The 16,085-nt window shown below is 34.2% G+C and overlaps 2 protein-coding genes and 1 pseudogene across 2 annotated transcripts; 2 read left to right on the forward strand and 1 right to left on the reverse strand.

Moving 5' to 3' along the window:
- The first annotated feature begins 6,295 nt into the window (after window positions 1-6,295).
- Window positions 6,296-7,032, forward strand: LOC120212410 (putative disease resistance RPP13-like protein 1). Its single transcript, XM_039210720.1, has 2 exons — window positions 6,296-6,558; window positions 6,666-7,032. Exons 1-2 carry the CDS (start codon window positions 6,296-6,298, stop codon window positions 7,030-7,032), a joined length of 630 nt encoding a protein of 209 aa, XP_039066651.1.
- A 376-nt stretch (window positions 7,033-7,408) lies between these two features.
- On the forward strand, window positions 7,409-10,189 carry LOC120212412 (putative disease resistance RPP13-like protein 1). The gene is made up of 3 exons (XM_039210721.1): window positions 7,409-8,038; window positions 9,760-9,814; window positions 10,172-10,189. The coding sequence occupies exons 1-3, from the start codon at window positions 7,563-7,565 to the stop codon at window positions 10,187-10,189; spliced, it is 549 nt and encodes a 182-aa protein (XP_039066652.1). The 5' UTR covers window positions 7,409-7,562.
- A 1,670-nt stretch (window positions 10,190-11,859) lies between these two features.
- LOC120212340 lies at window positions 11,860-15,175 on the reverse strand (annotated as a pseudogene).
- Between the last annotated feature and the right edge of the window lie 910 nt (window positions 15,176-16,085).

Here is a 16,085-nt window from a genome sequence, read left to right on the forward strand (position 1 = left end):
AGTTGCTTAAGCACTAGTGAACGTATCTGGAACTAGTACATAGTGATGATGAGCAATCATTCTCTTAGATAAGTGAAACTAGTTTGGAACTTTCTAAGACTTGGGTAAACTCATAACACACAACTAACCCCTTCATCCACCAAAGCTCTCGATGTGTCTACAAAGAATATATACAAAAGTGTATATATGTTTAGCCCTCTTTCCTCAGGATTCTAATAAGTGTACTAGAAAAATGGCCCAACGTTTTTCATAGAAGGTGGCTAATCCTTCTCACTTACGTAGGTTATTTCATCAAGTTTATATCAATATAAACCACTCAAACTGAGCCATGAAATAATTAAGAGCTTTTATAATAGCTCAACCTCACAAAGGGTATGGTGACTTTCTTCAAGTTCATTATTAATGAACCACCCAAACTCTGGGATAAGAAGTCATTAAGAATAAATATTCAGCCTCATAATTCGGTGAATTTAATATGTCATTCTCACTAGGAACTCCCATTCAATATGTCATTCTCATTAGGAACTCCCAAACTCTTGGGTTTGAATTCATTAAGAGTTTAATAAAACTCATCCTCTCAAGCGGTAAGTTCATTTTAGTCCTTCGCGATTAGAACTACCCACTCAACTCTGGGTTATGAACTTATTAAGAATAGATATTCAGCCAAAATCGGTAAATTCATCAAGTCTTTCTCACTAAGACCACCCAAAGCCTGGGCTATGAATTTATTAAGAGCAATTAAGCTCATCCTGGGCATGCACATTATTCACCATAGGGATAGGTAGTAGGAATGTGCACTATGAGTCTTTTCATGGTTTCGTTTGACCACATGGAACTTAGATAACTAAGTTGGGTATCCACCATGAATTCCTCAACCAATGGGCTTTAGACCCATCCCCCTCGACGAATCTAGGACCAAGGATCTGCTAGGTTCCTTTCCGACTTCACATACTCTAAAGAGAACACTCTATTCTTTATTAAGTGTCTAACTGATTCATGTCTTATGCGAATGTGTTTTTTCTTACCATTGTAAGTTTGGTTCTTAGCCACACATATTGCAGCTTGTGAATCACACAACAATGAAACTGGAAGAGTCGGTCTTCCCCACAACGGAATATCTGCTAACAAGCTTTGAGCCACTCAGCTTCTCGCCCAGCTAGGTCAAGAGCTATAAACTCTGACTCCATGGTACAACGAGCAATACAAGTCTACTTTGATGATTTCCACGAGATTGCTGCTCCACCCAAAGTAAAAACATACCCGCTCCTAGAGCTTACCTCATCATTATCAGAAACCCAGTTGGCATCACAATATCCTTCCAGTACCGCAGGAAAGACAGCGAACTCAAGTTTCCAATCCAAAGTACCCTTAAGATACTTCAGTAAGCGTTTAAGTGCAATCCAGTGTTCACCACTCGGATTATGAGTATATCTACTCAGTCTACTCACAACATAAGCAATATCAGGCCGAGTATAGTTCATTAAGAACATTAAGCTTCCGATTAATTTAGCATATTCAGTTTGACTTAAAGAGATATATGCTAGGGTCACAAGGGTTCGAACAGGGACGACATCAAAACTGTCAAATTTCTTTAACACTTTCTCAAGATAGTGTGCTTGACTTAAAGAAAATTCCTTTTCCATTTTGATAATTTCGACTCTTAATATTACATTTACTTCTCCCAAATTCGTTATCTAAAATTTAGTGGACAAGAAACTTTTGTTTTGTTAATGGACTCAATGTTAGAACTGAAAATCAACATGTCATCAACATACAAAACTTATGATGACGCAATCAATACCAAACATCCTCAAATACACACAAGCATCCGAACCATTCACAACAAAACCAAAACTAACCATTCACAATAAAACCAAAACTAAGTATAGTTTTATGAAATTTCTTGTACCATTATTCCCATATAGATCTCCTCATCTAGATCTCCATTCAAAAATGCAGTCTTAACATCCATTTGATGTACTTGCAATTTATGAATAGAGGCTAGTGCAAATAATGCACGGATCTTTGAGATGTTTATAACGGGAAAGTAAGAATCAAAGTAGTCTAAAACAAACTTGTGAGTGAACCCTTTGACAACTAGCCTTGCCTTGTACCACTGGATCAAACCATCTGATCTTATTTTCTTCCGGAAGATTCATTTGCTACAGATTGGTTTAAATCCTCTAGGCAAGTAAACTAATTCCCAAGTATAATTAGACATTATCGATTCTAGTTCATCATTAAAAGCGTTTTTCTAGAAACTAGCATCGATAGATCTTATAGCTTTTTTAAGATCCTCATATAACATTTAAGCTATATGATCAGAAAGAGAGTCTAAATCATTTATCTCAAAAATAAAGGAAGTGATAAAATTTGGTCCAAATAGCCTTTTACTTCTTCTAGGCTCGAAATTAATTTCTTGAGAAAACCTAGCAGGAATACTAGAAGAAGTGGATAGAATATTTTCTATATGAGTTTATGCATTTAATCTACATTTTAAGACACCCCCACATTTCTAACATTTTAGGATATTCATAAGTGTCTTGTAAAACGTGTAAACAAATACTCAATCATACTAGAGTAAAGTTTGTTATGAGTTTTAGCCATAAAACTATATTTTAACAAACTCAAGTTTTGTTTACACATAATTATATTCTCAAAGTTTTGAGAAGTTACAAATCATTAAGATTAAAATGCATAAACCATTATGAAATAGATAATCTATTTTCTTTCCTCTACTTAGGAAAATCACTTAAAGAGATTTAATAGCTACAACACACTCTTAGTAGTAATAGTGTCTATCATATTTTCATTCATGATATTCAACATATTAGCCTTAAAGAGATCATCATATATTTTATTTACTATGACTAAATTTGGTATTCCACTAAACCAAATTAATCTCTACTCTTTTAACTTCTGCACTAAGTTTTAAGAAAGATTATTCAGTTTCTAAATATTAAGTTGAAAATAAATTTTATTATACTAATAATTTCTTTTGAGAAATTTATAAAGACAACAGGATGGTTGTAATTTTGGAGAATCATGAAGATGATGATGCAAAGAATGAAGTTGCATTTATGGTGAGAATGAACAAGTCTATTTGGAATTGTGATTCTACCTGTGAGGTCAGATTGTTTAGACTTGTTGCCTGTTAATTCACGCCTTTTAAATACATGAATTAGATTGCATGAGCCTTTAAGATAGTCTTTAAAACTCAGTGGATACTATAAAATGAGATAAAACCGCTCTTAAAGACTAAGGTAGTACTACTAAGGCTAAGGCAGTAGTTTGAGCCCAAAATTTATATACTTAATAAGATACTATTGTGAGTTAAAGTATCAAGCATAATTATTTAAAGAGATCTTATTTAAAGAAAGAGAAAATTCACAAAAGATTTATTGGAATAGTGAGCATAGTAATGAACAATGCACCAGGTAGGTTTCTATGAAAGAGAGGTGGTGCACTAGGCACGCTTAAGTACTAAGTCTTCATAGAACCAATCCTAGACATGCACTTTCATACTCATCACACTACTTTCCAATAAATCTTTTGTGAATTTTCTATTTCTTTAAATAAGATCTCTTTAAATAATTATGCTTGATACTTTTACTCACAATAGTATCTTATTACGCATATAAATTTTGGGCTCAAACTACTGCCTTAGCCTTAGTAGTACTACCTTAGTCTTTAATAGCGGTTTTATCTCATTTTATAGTATCCACTGAGTTTTAAAGACTTTCTTAAAGGCTCATGCAATCTAATTCATGTATTTAAAAGGCATGAATTAACAGGCAACAAGTCTAAACAATCTGACCTCACAGGTAGAATCACAATTCCAAATAGACTTGTTCATTCTCACCATGCATGCAACTTCATTCTTTGCATCATCATCTTCATGATTCTCCAAAATTACAACCATCCTGTTGTCTTTATAAATTTCTCAAAAGAAATTATTATTATGATAAAATTTATTTTCAACTTAATATTCAGAAACTGAATAATCTTACCCCCACATGAAAATAAATAGTTAATCTTTTCCACATATTAACCAATCATACATGCATTATCTCACAAAAATGTTAATCAACATTATAATCATGTCACTTCTTGATTATAGCATATAAGTTTCAAAATTGAACATTTACTAAACACCAACATTTATATAGCTATTAACAAACATATATATAGCTATTTAATAAACTGTTCAACCTCCTATTGAAACTTAAAAACCATTTAAATATAATGATTATAATTAACATTCATGCTTAAGATTAAAAAAAATCATGAAACTGCAACACTAAAGGTGTAAACATGAGTTTCATGTAAAAATTAATGCAAAGCTTTATTGCATTTAAATTGATTAACCTTAATGCACATTAAAGGTTTCTTTCACCATGCATATAACAAATGGGCATTTCAATAACAATTCAAAATTTATTATAAAAATAATAATAAATTAACCAATTTCAACATTCTCGTGAACCAAGACCCAAACGAGAACGAGTGAAACCACTATCGGCTAATACTTCAATCTGTATATTACTTTGTAAATAAACACCATTAAAGCTATAATTTGCACAAATAATGGCCAATTAAAATTATTCAACGTTTCAATTCAAACTTATTTACAAAGTAATATAAATCCAATATTTAAAGTTATAATAAATGCATAGAATTGTTTCAACCCAAACGTATTAGTAAATAAAGATGTTACTCACCTTTAACTCATGTAACAACACCTTTTAACATGCTCCTTTTAATATAACAACATAATGAGTTACAAAAATCACATTAGTGAAACCGTTATAGCATATTAATAAATATATAAATTCTCATTATGCTAACAGTGGTTATAACTCATATCATTATAGCATCTAAAGCATCTCAGCATTGAAATCATCTTTTTCCCAAATACCTATTTTACTATATTCTAAACTATAGCAATAAAATATATGTATATATTCAAAAACGTTTTAAACGTTTAAACAACCATGAATTCTAAAAATCATTTCTCCTTGATTATGATGTTACAAAAATTAATCAAATACCTTTAAAGGATTTTCATATAAATCCAATTTAAAGTCATTTATAACTTTAATCTCTAACACATTCAAAGGTAAAACGTTTGACATTTAAACAATAATTATTACCTCTTCTTTTTTTTATATTACAAACCTTTCTAATCAAAGGTAATAATAGAAATTAAAACCATTTAATATACCTTTATCACATAGCTTTATCACAAATGCCTTTTTATTCACCTTTAAAACCAATGGTAAAACCAATGTTAAATAGTCTTAATTGCTAACGTTCACATGGTTTTAGACCTCATACATAAAGGCATTTAACAAAACATTAAAAGCATTTGTTAAAATGATGTGTCTGATGTGCAGAATTTGATTTAAGCTAAAATATTCTGCTTTTAAACATTTCTAACGTATGTTCATCTTATAAACAAGAACCGTTCCGAAAAATGTTTTAGATTAACACACTAGATTATTCAAAAGTGTGTAAAATAATATTACCTCAATATTAGTAACAGGAACAATTTGAGTTTCTTACCGATAATTTTTCAGTGATCATAGAATCCATCTTTCTTCACAACAAGAACAATAGTAATTATTGTCGTATTTAGCAGCAATAATAAGTTGCTTCTAAATTGTTGGTAAAATAGATTGCTGCAAAACGAGGCGTTAGCACTGACTGGAAAATATTAAATAAAATAATCAATCAGAATGATAACCGTGTCGTGGTAATCCACTGCCTTAGAAGCAAATTCGCCCCGATGTGTGTAATCGCTACAATGGACGAACAACCCCTGAGGTTAACACGGCTCTCCAAAAATTCGTACACCCGAAAACTGGAGTGAACTTGGTGGTATTGCTCTTCTCTCAACTCAAACAACACTCAAAATATAGGAGTGTTTCAAAGCAAATGTTTGCTTGGGATATATCAAAGTGAATGAAATTGTCCTCTATTTATAGGCTAAATAGTGAGGGCAAAATAATCACTTCCAAATCATAATTTAATTCTATTAAACATAGAATTAAAATCCTTTAAAAGACTGTTACAAATTAAGCATTACCAACATTTCTCACTCGAGCTTTCTTGCAAGATGCAGAGAGGAGGCAACTTGATGAGCCTGTCAAAGTCTGGTTGAAGCAGCTGAGCGATGTTGCTTTCAAGGCCGATGATGTCTTGGACGTGCTTGGTTATGAACATCTTCGCATCAAGGTGGACACCAGAAAGAGAACACAGGTCAAACAACTTCTTTTCTCCCACCAAAATTCCCATGGCAACTGCTCTAAAGATGACCAAAAGGGTTGAGAATATTAGCCAATCCATTAAGGTTGTTAACCTTCAGGCCACTGAGTTAGGACTCCAACAACGAGTTCAAGTTTCGACTCTAGTGTCTATTGGAGTAGGAGGCACCCACTCCCTTGTTGATTCATCACGTGTTGTGGGAAGGGAAGCTGATGTCCGAAGAGTAGTTGATCTCTTGATTGGCTCAACCCCTCACCAAAGTTTGTTAATAGTCCATAGTAGGCATGGCTGGTATGGGAAAGCTAATTTAGCAAAGTCCGTATGTAGCAATGACATAGTAAAGAACCATTTAAGACGATCATATGGGTCTGTGTGGCTGAGAATTTTGATGTCCCAAGGATTTTAGTGGAGATTTTAGAATCTCTAACTAGAAAACCTTGCGAGATCAAGAACGTGGATGTTGTACTTCGAGGAATACAAAAGGAGTTGAAAAAGAAGAGCTTCCTTCTTGTCCTCGATGATGTGTGGGATGAGGACATTAAAAATTGGGAGGACTTAAGGGGCAGTCTGCAGGGAATAAATGAAAGTAAACAAAGTTGGATTCTTGTCACAAATCGTAGTGAAAACGTGGCATTAGTAAGGGAAACACCAACTGATCACAGGCATCGTCTTAAGGCAGTGATGGATGAAGAGTGTTGGTCCATTTTCAAAGAAAGGACATTTGGAAACTCTCCCCTATCGCCAGAACTGGAAGCTGTTGGATGAGATATTGCTCGTAGATGTGGAGGCGTGCCATTGGTCGCAACGATTATAGGCGGAACTATGTGCAACAAATGGGATAGAGACGAGTGGTTGTCACTAAGAGATAACTCTATTTGGGGTTCATTAGAAAAGAATGAAGGGATTGTACGGGTTCTGAAATTAAGTTTTGACTGCTTGTCTTCTCCATCTTTAAAGCAGTGCTTCGCATACTGTTCCATTTCCCAAGGATTTCAAGATCGAAAGGGAGCAATTGATCCAGCTTTGGACGGATGAAGGCTTTCTTCAACAACCCAAAGGATGTTCACAACTGGCATTTGAGGATATTGGTAATGAGTACTTCAATGACTTGTTATTGAATTCCTTGTTGCAGGATGTTGAAAAAGATTTAGTTCATTACAAGCTGCAAGGTGCACGATTTAGTTCATGATGTTGCTCAGTCCGTTTCACTTATTAGGCAACAACAAAATGTGTCTGATGATGTGAAATTGTGGCACTCTCTATTCTTAAATTTGACCAGCTCCTTCCATATTGTAATGGACTTCAAAGGTTTAAGTGTTCTTAAATTTGGTGGTGCTGATATTAAATCATTGCCAGATTCGATTGGCAAGCTAAATCATTTGAGATACTTTGATATCTCGAGAACTGACATAGAGAGACTACCAAAGTCCATTGCTCGGCTCCACCTTTTGGAGACATTAAGATTGTTGACGTGCTTCGGGCTCAAAGAACTCTCAGGAGGAATGAAAAGTTTAGTCAACTTGAGGCATTTATACATCAGTGTTGGACATCATGTTCCTGTTGAGATAGGATGCTTAACTAATCTTCAGACTTTGCCATTATTTAAAGTTGGCAGAGAAAGGGGTAGAGGGGTTGGGGAATTGGGATTTTTAGTTGAATTTGGAGGAGAATTGGTCATCGATGATCTTCAGAATGTTAGAGACAAAGAAGAAGCTAGGGGAGCAAGATTATGGGAGAAAAAGAAATTACACAAGTTGGAATACCATTGGGAGTTGGACTCCTTAAAACAGGGATACAATAGAGATGAGAAGTGTTGGAAGGGTTGGAGCCTCACTCGAATTTGAAAAGCTTAACTATTCGGTATTATAAGGGTGAGTATTGTCCTTCATGGTTGCTAGGGAAGACTAGTGGTGCCCCAAGCCCCCCAAGTTCTGCTTTTCAACTCATGAATTTGGTAGAACTGAAACTATTAGGATGTATGAATGTGAAGAATCTACCACCACTCGGGCAATATCCTAATCTCAAATTGCTTGAAATGAAAGACTTACACAGTGTGATGGGCACAGGAAATAAATTTTATATGGATGGTTGTATGAGAATAAGCCACTCATCTTATTTCCAGCATTGGAAATTTTACTCCAGAGAATATGCCAGAGGTAAAAAAAATGGTTAGAAGTGGAGCCGACAATTCCTGCATTTCCATCATTAAAAGTGTTGAAAATCATAAATTGTCACAATCTAAACAGTGTTCCAAGAATGAGTAGATTTCTTCTCCCGAGAACCTTGAGGTCCCCGGGTGTTCTCTGTTGGGTTGGTTAGGTGATGAATGCAAAGGATTAACAGGTGCTTGTTTTCAACCCATGAATCTGGTGGAGTTGAAGCTATTACAGAGTTGGGATGTGAAGAATCTTCCAACTCTTGGGCAATATCCCAATCTTTATTTTCGTGAAGTAGCAGGTTTAAAGAGTGTAAGGTGCCTAGGAAAAGAATTTTATATGAATAGTTGTGATAAAAGTTGGCCAATCATCTTATTTCCAGCACTGGAAATTTTACCCTAAAGAATGTGCCAGAGGTAAAAGAATGTTTAGAAGTGGAGCTGACAATTCCTGCATTTCCATCACTAAAAGTGTTGAATATTATAGAGTGTCACAATCTAAACAGTGTTCCAAGAATGAACAGATTTTCTTCTCTTGAGGAACTCACTATTACCTGGTGTTCTGAGTTAGGTTGGATGGGAGATGAACCATTTTCGTCTCCTCTCAATAGTTTAACAATAAGGGAATGCAAGAACTTAAAGTCCATTCCCAGTTTAGATGGTTTGTCCTCTCTTTTAGAATTAAAGCTGAAAGCATGCAGAGGGTTAACAAGTCTACCATCTGGTTTGTCAATTTGTACTTCTCTTCTTAACTTATTCATAGACGAATGCGATAATTTGGAGTCCATTCCTGAAGATATAGGGCAATTGCATTCCCTTGAAGAATTATGCATTGGTAGTTGTGATAACTTGAAAAGGGTCCCAGAAGAGAGCCTTGGGTGCCTCATAAGTCTGAAAACATAGCGAATGGGCTCCTTCTCAAAAGAGTTAAGAGGAATTCCCAGGTCTTGGTCCCATCCACCACCTCCACTCTTCCCTTAAAGAATTGGATTTGAAGGGATGGGATAATACATCACTATGCTCTTTGCCACATCAAATTCAACACCTCACTGCACTTGAGAAATTAGAAATTCGGGACTTTGGTGGACTGAAAGCTTTGCCAGAGTGGTTGGGAAACCTCTCCTCTCTTCAGATTCTAAAATTTCAGCATTGTAAAAATCTGATGCATCTTCCCTCGAAGGAAGCCTTGCAATGCCTCTCCAATTTGCATTCGTTCAATATATCCTTTACCATGCGATTAGCAGAAAACAAAACCGAGCTGTCCAAGCTCCCCCCGCACTGCAGAGTTCTCTGAAGAGTCTTGAATTTCTGAAGGGTAAGCTTTACACTTTTTTAAGCCTTGAAAGGATCCAACACTTGTGTTTCATATCGTTTCTCTTTTTTTCCTGGAATGTTTTTGAAAACTACTTCCAATATTTTTTTGAATATAACCAATTACTTTTCTTCTTCTTTTATCCCGATTGGTTGCTTCACTTTATCATACTGATAAGACTTGGTTACTTTCTCCGTACATTTTAGTTTTGAATGAAGAATCCAATTGAAGCAATGAAGAGCAAGTGTTGTAGCATAAAATTTTTCATATTCACAAGCTCTCGTCCTTGTCCACTCGATGGTTTTCCTTTTGGGGGGACTTTCTTGTTGTAAAATGAAAATATATTGTACCTACAATCTAGCTCTTCCTCAATCACTTGTCCAACATTCAAAACATGGTAGTTTTTTAATTGGTGAAACTAATCTGTTGTTGGACAGAACATGGTTCTTGTCTAGTTTGTGAAACTTTTAACTGAATAATAAGTGTTCAATCTATATTCCTCTTCGTTGGTGTCTAATTTTTTTTATCTGATAGTTGTTTAACGTTTTATTCCATTACCATTTTAAGATCGAACCTTCGTCGTCTGTAAGCAAAGGGGTAGTAGTAGTTCTTTTACTATAATTATATGTTTTTTTTTAACCATTATAGTTCTTTCGATCTTAATTGGTACTGAAACTTAGTATGATTTATCTAAACTTGTTTACGAAGGTATTTGAATGATTAATTTTTAGTCAACTTTCATGGTTAAATTCCCATTTTTTCTTTTAATTTTATTTTTGACTGATTGAAAATGGTGTGATGATTCTTGTTCTGCAATCAATTGCAACTTGAAAATTGAAGGTTGGTCTTTTATAGCGAAATATGGTTCAATTTCAGTCTTTGTTTTGTGACAATGACTTCCATTAATGTAATGTGAGGTATTGATACTTAAAGGCAAAAGTATCAATACCAAAGGGGTAGTAGTAGTACCGATATTAAAGAGTTAGTATCGATACTAATATACATTTTTAGGCAGTGAATTTTAAGGGATTTTAAGACGAGTTGAGGTTTTCCACAAGCTTATTATTTCTCTCTAATAAGACTACAAGTGAGAACAATATTAAAAGTGTTTAATCAAACGTAGAAACGTAAATAATTAGGGCGAAATAAGATTAGCCTTGTTTGATACTCGGGAAATGATGGGGACACCCGAGTTCCTTTAGAAAAGCTAGCGGAGTCGAAAGCATAGATGCATTTCAGATATATCCTTAGGCAGGGCACAAGGCCCTTAAAACCGACTAACTAAGGCCGAGGCCTGACACTCGCACTGGGTGAATTAGTCAGGGGTATGATGTCCGATGCAAAATTCCGGGGGCCATATCCTTGGTAGACTAGAGGGGTGTATGAGCTCCAAGATGCAATAATCTCTCAGTCGTACCACAATGTCTACCATAACGTAGAGAGTGACTATACGAGTATACTCACTAAGCAGATCAGATCAGAAGACTTGATTGCTTAAACCTTTCAGTGATATGCAATTAGTATGTTTTAGCTATTATTAGTGTGACATTGAGCTAGCTAGCTCAACCTTCGGATATTTTCGTGAATAGGTTAGTAGATCCAACAAGTGAGGAATAGTAGATAGACCAAGGTCTAGTTCAGACCATTGCAGATTCAAAGTATGTCTCAGCATTTTTAAAGGGGATGTATATTTGTAAATTTTATTGTTTAGTTGAGTCGTAGTTTCAGTAGAGTGGTATGTATTATTTTGAAGTGTAAATATTTTATTTTGGAGCTCCTCGGTGTAAAGAATTTTTATTATATTTCAGTTTATTTTATGGTTGATTGTTATAATGGTCGTTTTAAAGTAAAAAGAAAGTAAGAATAAGTTGGCTAGCCATTTTGGTGGTTCCGTGTAACACTTTAAATCGGTCAACTGTATGTCGTACAAGTCTAGGGTGTTACATATGTGGCTGTTCTAAGCGACTACCTGGTAGAGAAACAGTTAAAGCTGTCATTATATGATGTATAACTGCTACCACATTCTCAAATTGTAAATCACCATGCATTTTTTTATAATAATATCATTTTCATGATGATGACAAAAATGATGAACAATGAAAATAGGTTCCACGGGGTGCGCTTACCATCCCCCATCGTATGTTGTTCCAACTCTTCAACTTTTTAAGTATTCAAATCCAGCATATTCTTAGATATGGGTAAAAGATAATACCCTCACAATACATGAAAAAACATACTCATGTCGAGTGCATACCCGTATCCAACATTCTCGCATGAGTCCCAATAACAGAACCCCATTGAAAAAACAATCATGAGAGAACAAAGCAAAAAAAAAAAGTCTCTAGAGCATACAAAGTGGCAGTTGTTACAAGGTTTTTGCAGAACTGCATATGGTATATACTCCTTTCCTTCTTTGCTTTAAGATGGGAAAGAAAGAAGGGATGTGCAGCACTTGCTAGAACCCATAATGGTAATGTATTTGTAATTCCATAGAAGCTACACAAGAGAAAAACGAGAAGCACTTGAAGAAAAAGGTGAGCTGGGGCCTTTCAGCAAACAACTTCTGGTGTAGAACTGGTTTAATTAGGGTAACTAACCTTCTCTCCATATGCATCAAGAACGTATATGTTGTTATTTGTGGTTTTGCCATCGTTTCTGAATTTGATATTGCAAACCTCAGCTGTGTCTCCACCGACAAAAAATGTATCGAAAGGCCCCTATATTAGAAGAAATAAATCAAACTCGTTACAATAATAATCCCCAAAAGGGAAAGAAATAAGGCAAACTCATAATACAGATGTACCAAAACACATGCAAGTCCTTAATGGGTTAAAACTTAAAACCTTGTCATAGGAGCGTGAATCAAACAATTTAATAGCTCCTCCTTCCATAGCCACAACAAATACAAGGTCTTGTTCGTCATATGCAACAGTAGGCCTACCATGTAGGTGTAAAATTCCCTGAAAACTACAAGAGTAAGCAGAAATACCATTTGTGTAAGATTAGATGATGAAATGCGGATTGAAAACATAAGGTCGCCAATAGTATAGCAAAACAGTCGGTTAACAATGATTGCTCATTTCAGAAACTTTCTTTTTTGGCTTATTTTTAGACTGAATGTCCCTCAGTCTGCCTTGTTTAGGGGAATGGACTAACGGAGGAAAAATATTGCTCCCAATTAAGCACGTCTATTTCTTAAAGGAAGAAATTTGTCTTCATAATTTATAAATCAATTCTTAGTACCCAACATTTGCAAAAATTTCAAAGGAAACCGGAAACAAACCTGACAGTCATTTACATGGAGATCCCAAATCCTCACACTGTGATCAAAAGAACCTGACATGAAGTTATCATTTACCGGAGACATGCAGAGGGAAACAACTCTGCAGCAGCAGATCCAGGGAAACTCATTACAATAATAGTGTTGGCAAATCAACAATAGAAAAGGCTGGTTGAGGAAGTGTAGAGAATTCAAGGACACATTACTTTTTCATAGTTTTAATAGGTTCTACAAACAAGTGATGCAGATGAATATATGGATATGCACACAGATTTCAAAAACATGCTGCATGAAGTTAACATAAAAAACCTTCATTGAAATATTGAAATAACTAAAGTAACATTAAACATGGGCAGCTATGTGGCTCTTTTATTCCATAACTGATTGCTTAAATTAATTACAAATCACATGCGAACCAGATATCCTTAACCTATTCGGACAACATTAATATGACAAGAATTACCAACCTTTATTTTCCTTTGAAGTAGCGAATACATCGGTTATCATACATAGAAAGATACCATAGGGTTTCTGTTAACAAAAGAGAAAAAGCAGATACAATAACTGTTATTTGGTTAATGTACATGAGAATAAAGCTTAAGTCGTCCTAAGAAACTCTCAACTCCATTCGATTCCAAATTGTGTCTCGAAGAGCATATAACAGAACTAGGATGGTGCGTAAAACATAATCGATCAGCACCATGTTTCTTATGATATGTTGTCTTTATCAACCTAATTACAAAGCAGAAATCATCGAAATAATCAAAATTCAAATCATGCTAAAACTAAAACTTTCTCGCTAAACTTGCAACTAAAATTTTTGATATTAATTAAATCAGTGGCAATGCATTTCTTTTCTTTCTCCTTTTCCTTCTGTATTCGATTACGGTAGGAAAAAAAAAAACTAACTTAGCATTGGCAATGTCGTAGAGGCGAACTGAATCGTCCTCACTAGCTTTCACCAATAGGTCATCCTTTCGGTGAAAGTCAAGTGAACTTATCTTTCCTCCCTGAAAATATTTGACCAAGTAAAAATGAATCAATTTGAATATTCAGAGACGAAAATTCGAATCAGAAGGCTGAAGTAAAAAAGCCTCACATTTATTGAATTGATGCATTTAAAAAATATCAAATAAATCGGAAGCTTGAAGAAGCTGTTTTTGGTTTTTTAATAACTTTTGTAGCTTAACAAAAGGTTTACAGAAATGGCGGATCTAACACAGAACTAAAGAGAAAAAACAGCGATGAAAATATTACAAAGTCTGAGAAAACTGCGCCAATCGACATGCTGCGCACTGTTTCGTCATCTAGCTCCGATATTGACATCGTAGTCGACATTTTTCTCTATATGTTCATTATTTTTGTAAAGATTAGCAACAGATGTGTAGACACTTCATTTCACCTGGCCGTAGTCAAAGCAACTCGCTGACATCACTGCCCCCAGAGTATTAATGCTTGCTTCCTACCAATCATGTGAGATATGATTTAAAGTATTATCACATTGCAAATTATTATTTTTTTATTTTTATGTAAAAGTTATGTAAGAAAATGACTACGAATGAAAATGAAAATTAGGGGAGGACGTTTTTTTTTTAGAAGAAATAAACCACTAAATTAAAGGTTGTTTTTCTATTTTTTTTTACTTTAGAATAGCTTCTTCATTTTTATTTCGTATTGATTTTCTGTTTTGAATTTTTTTAATAGTATTTTTATTTATTTCCAGTAGTTATTTTTTATTATTATTTTCGAAATAGTATGTCATTTTAGGTGTTATAAACATTAATATATTCACACATATTCGAAATAAAAAACAATCGAATTTTATTTATTTATTTATTTTGAACTTAATCAATCCAATTAATAGCAGAAAATAATAATAAATAAATAAAAAGAGAGGTTAAAAACTTACCTTGTTGTTGTTGGGTTCGTTGGCCGAAAGGAGATAAACCTCATGTCCGGTGGTCAAGTGCCATGGCTCTGGCTATTTGAACAAGCTGTGTGTGTGTGTGGTGTTGAGTGAAGAGAAGCTTCTAGAGTTACCTGTCGGAGTAAATTCGGTCACCATGGTGGTGGTCGGCCGAGTTTTGGAGTGGTAATGTATCGGCTATGGGGAGAGTGAAAAGAGAGAAGAAGAGGGTTAGGGATGCAAGTTCTGTGGAGGTCATTGAAATATGTCTTGTTTCAGATGTTTAAACTGACCCTCATTTTAAAAGCTAATCATTCATTTTAATTTTTAATCATAAATGTTTATTAAAATGGCGTTAATTATAAACGGTGATTTTTTTTTGGTTATATAATATGATTTTATTTTCCTATATTAAATTAGTTCAGTGGTTCACATAATTGCTATTTATTTTTTAGTCAATGGTGTACTTGGAACTTGGAAAAGGACTGTTGCTCTCAGACAACATTATTTCTTAGCATTCCAATTTTTAAATTCATTTTCATGTCTTGGTTCACACGAAAACTGATATTATATTTTATGTATATAATAATCTTGAAGGATTTTGGGTAAATCACACAAAAGGTCATCATACATTAACGTGTTCTGCATTTAAGTCACCACATTTGTGGATTAATTACGCATATGTCCTCTAAATTTAGGAAACACATATTAAATTGGTCACTAAATATTTGCATAAAATTACGTTTAAAAACCTTTAATGTTGCGTGTTTCTATTCCAGTCCCTAAAGCTCTATGTTTGATATATTTCGTTTCTAGCACTTTAGTTTCGTTATTCATAATTTAGTCACTAATATGCCATATTTCTGTTTTATTTATTTATGATGTGGGTACATTAATTTTTGTTATTTTATTTTAGCCACTGATTTGTTAATACTCTAACATTTACTTCATTCAAACTAACCCCCAACTTTTAAATTTATGCAATTTATTTTTGTTTATTTATTTATTTTTCAGCACCTTAATTTCAGTATTTTATTTTTCTGCCCTTTAACTTTTCAGCATTTTATTTCAGTCCTTTTTATTTCCAACATTTAGTTTTCAGTATTTACATTTTGGCATCTTAATTTATTATTTCATTTTATTTTAGTCATAGATCTTGCTTGTG

The sequence above is a fragment of the Hibiscus syriacus genome, unplaced genomic scaffold, assembly GCF_006381635.1.
Source record: "Hibiscus syriacus cultivar Baekdansim isolate YM2019G1 unplaced genomic scaffold, ASM638163v2 tig00110013_pilon, whole genome shotgun sequence".
In the NCBI taxonomy this organism is placed as follows: domain Eukaryota; kingdom Viridiplantae; phylum Streptophyta; class Magnoliopsida; order Malvales; family Malvaceae; genus Hibiscus; species Hibiscus syriacus.

What these genes read in the sequence shown, in the direction of transcription:
- LOC120212410 (XM_039210720.1), top strand. Translation starts at nt 6,296, where the DNA reads ATGGCAACTGCTCTAAAGATGACCAAAAGGGTTGAGAATATTAGCCAA. An exon ending in GTCCATAGTAGGCATGGCTG is followed by an intron (nt 6,559 to 6,665) that starts GTATGGGAAAGC and finishes TGATGTCCCAAG; the next exon opens with GATTTTAGTGGAGATTTTAG.
- LOC120212412 (XM_039210721.1), top strand. Translation starts at nt 7,563, where the DNA reads ATGGACTTCAAAGGTTTAAGTGTTCTTAAATTTGGTGGTGCTGATATT. An exon ending in AAGTTGGAATACCATTGGGA is followed by an intron (nt 8,039 to 9,759) that starts GTTGGACTCCTT and finishes CACTTTTTTAAG; the next exon opens with CCTTGAAAGGATCCAACACT.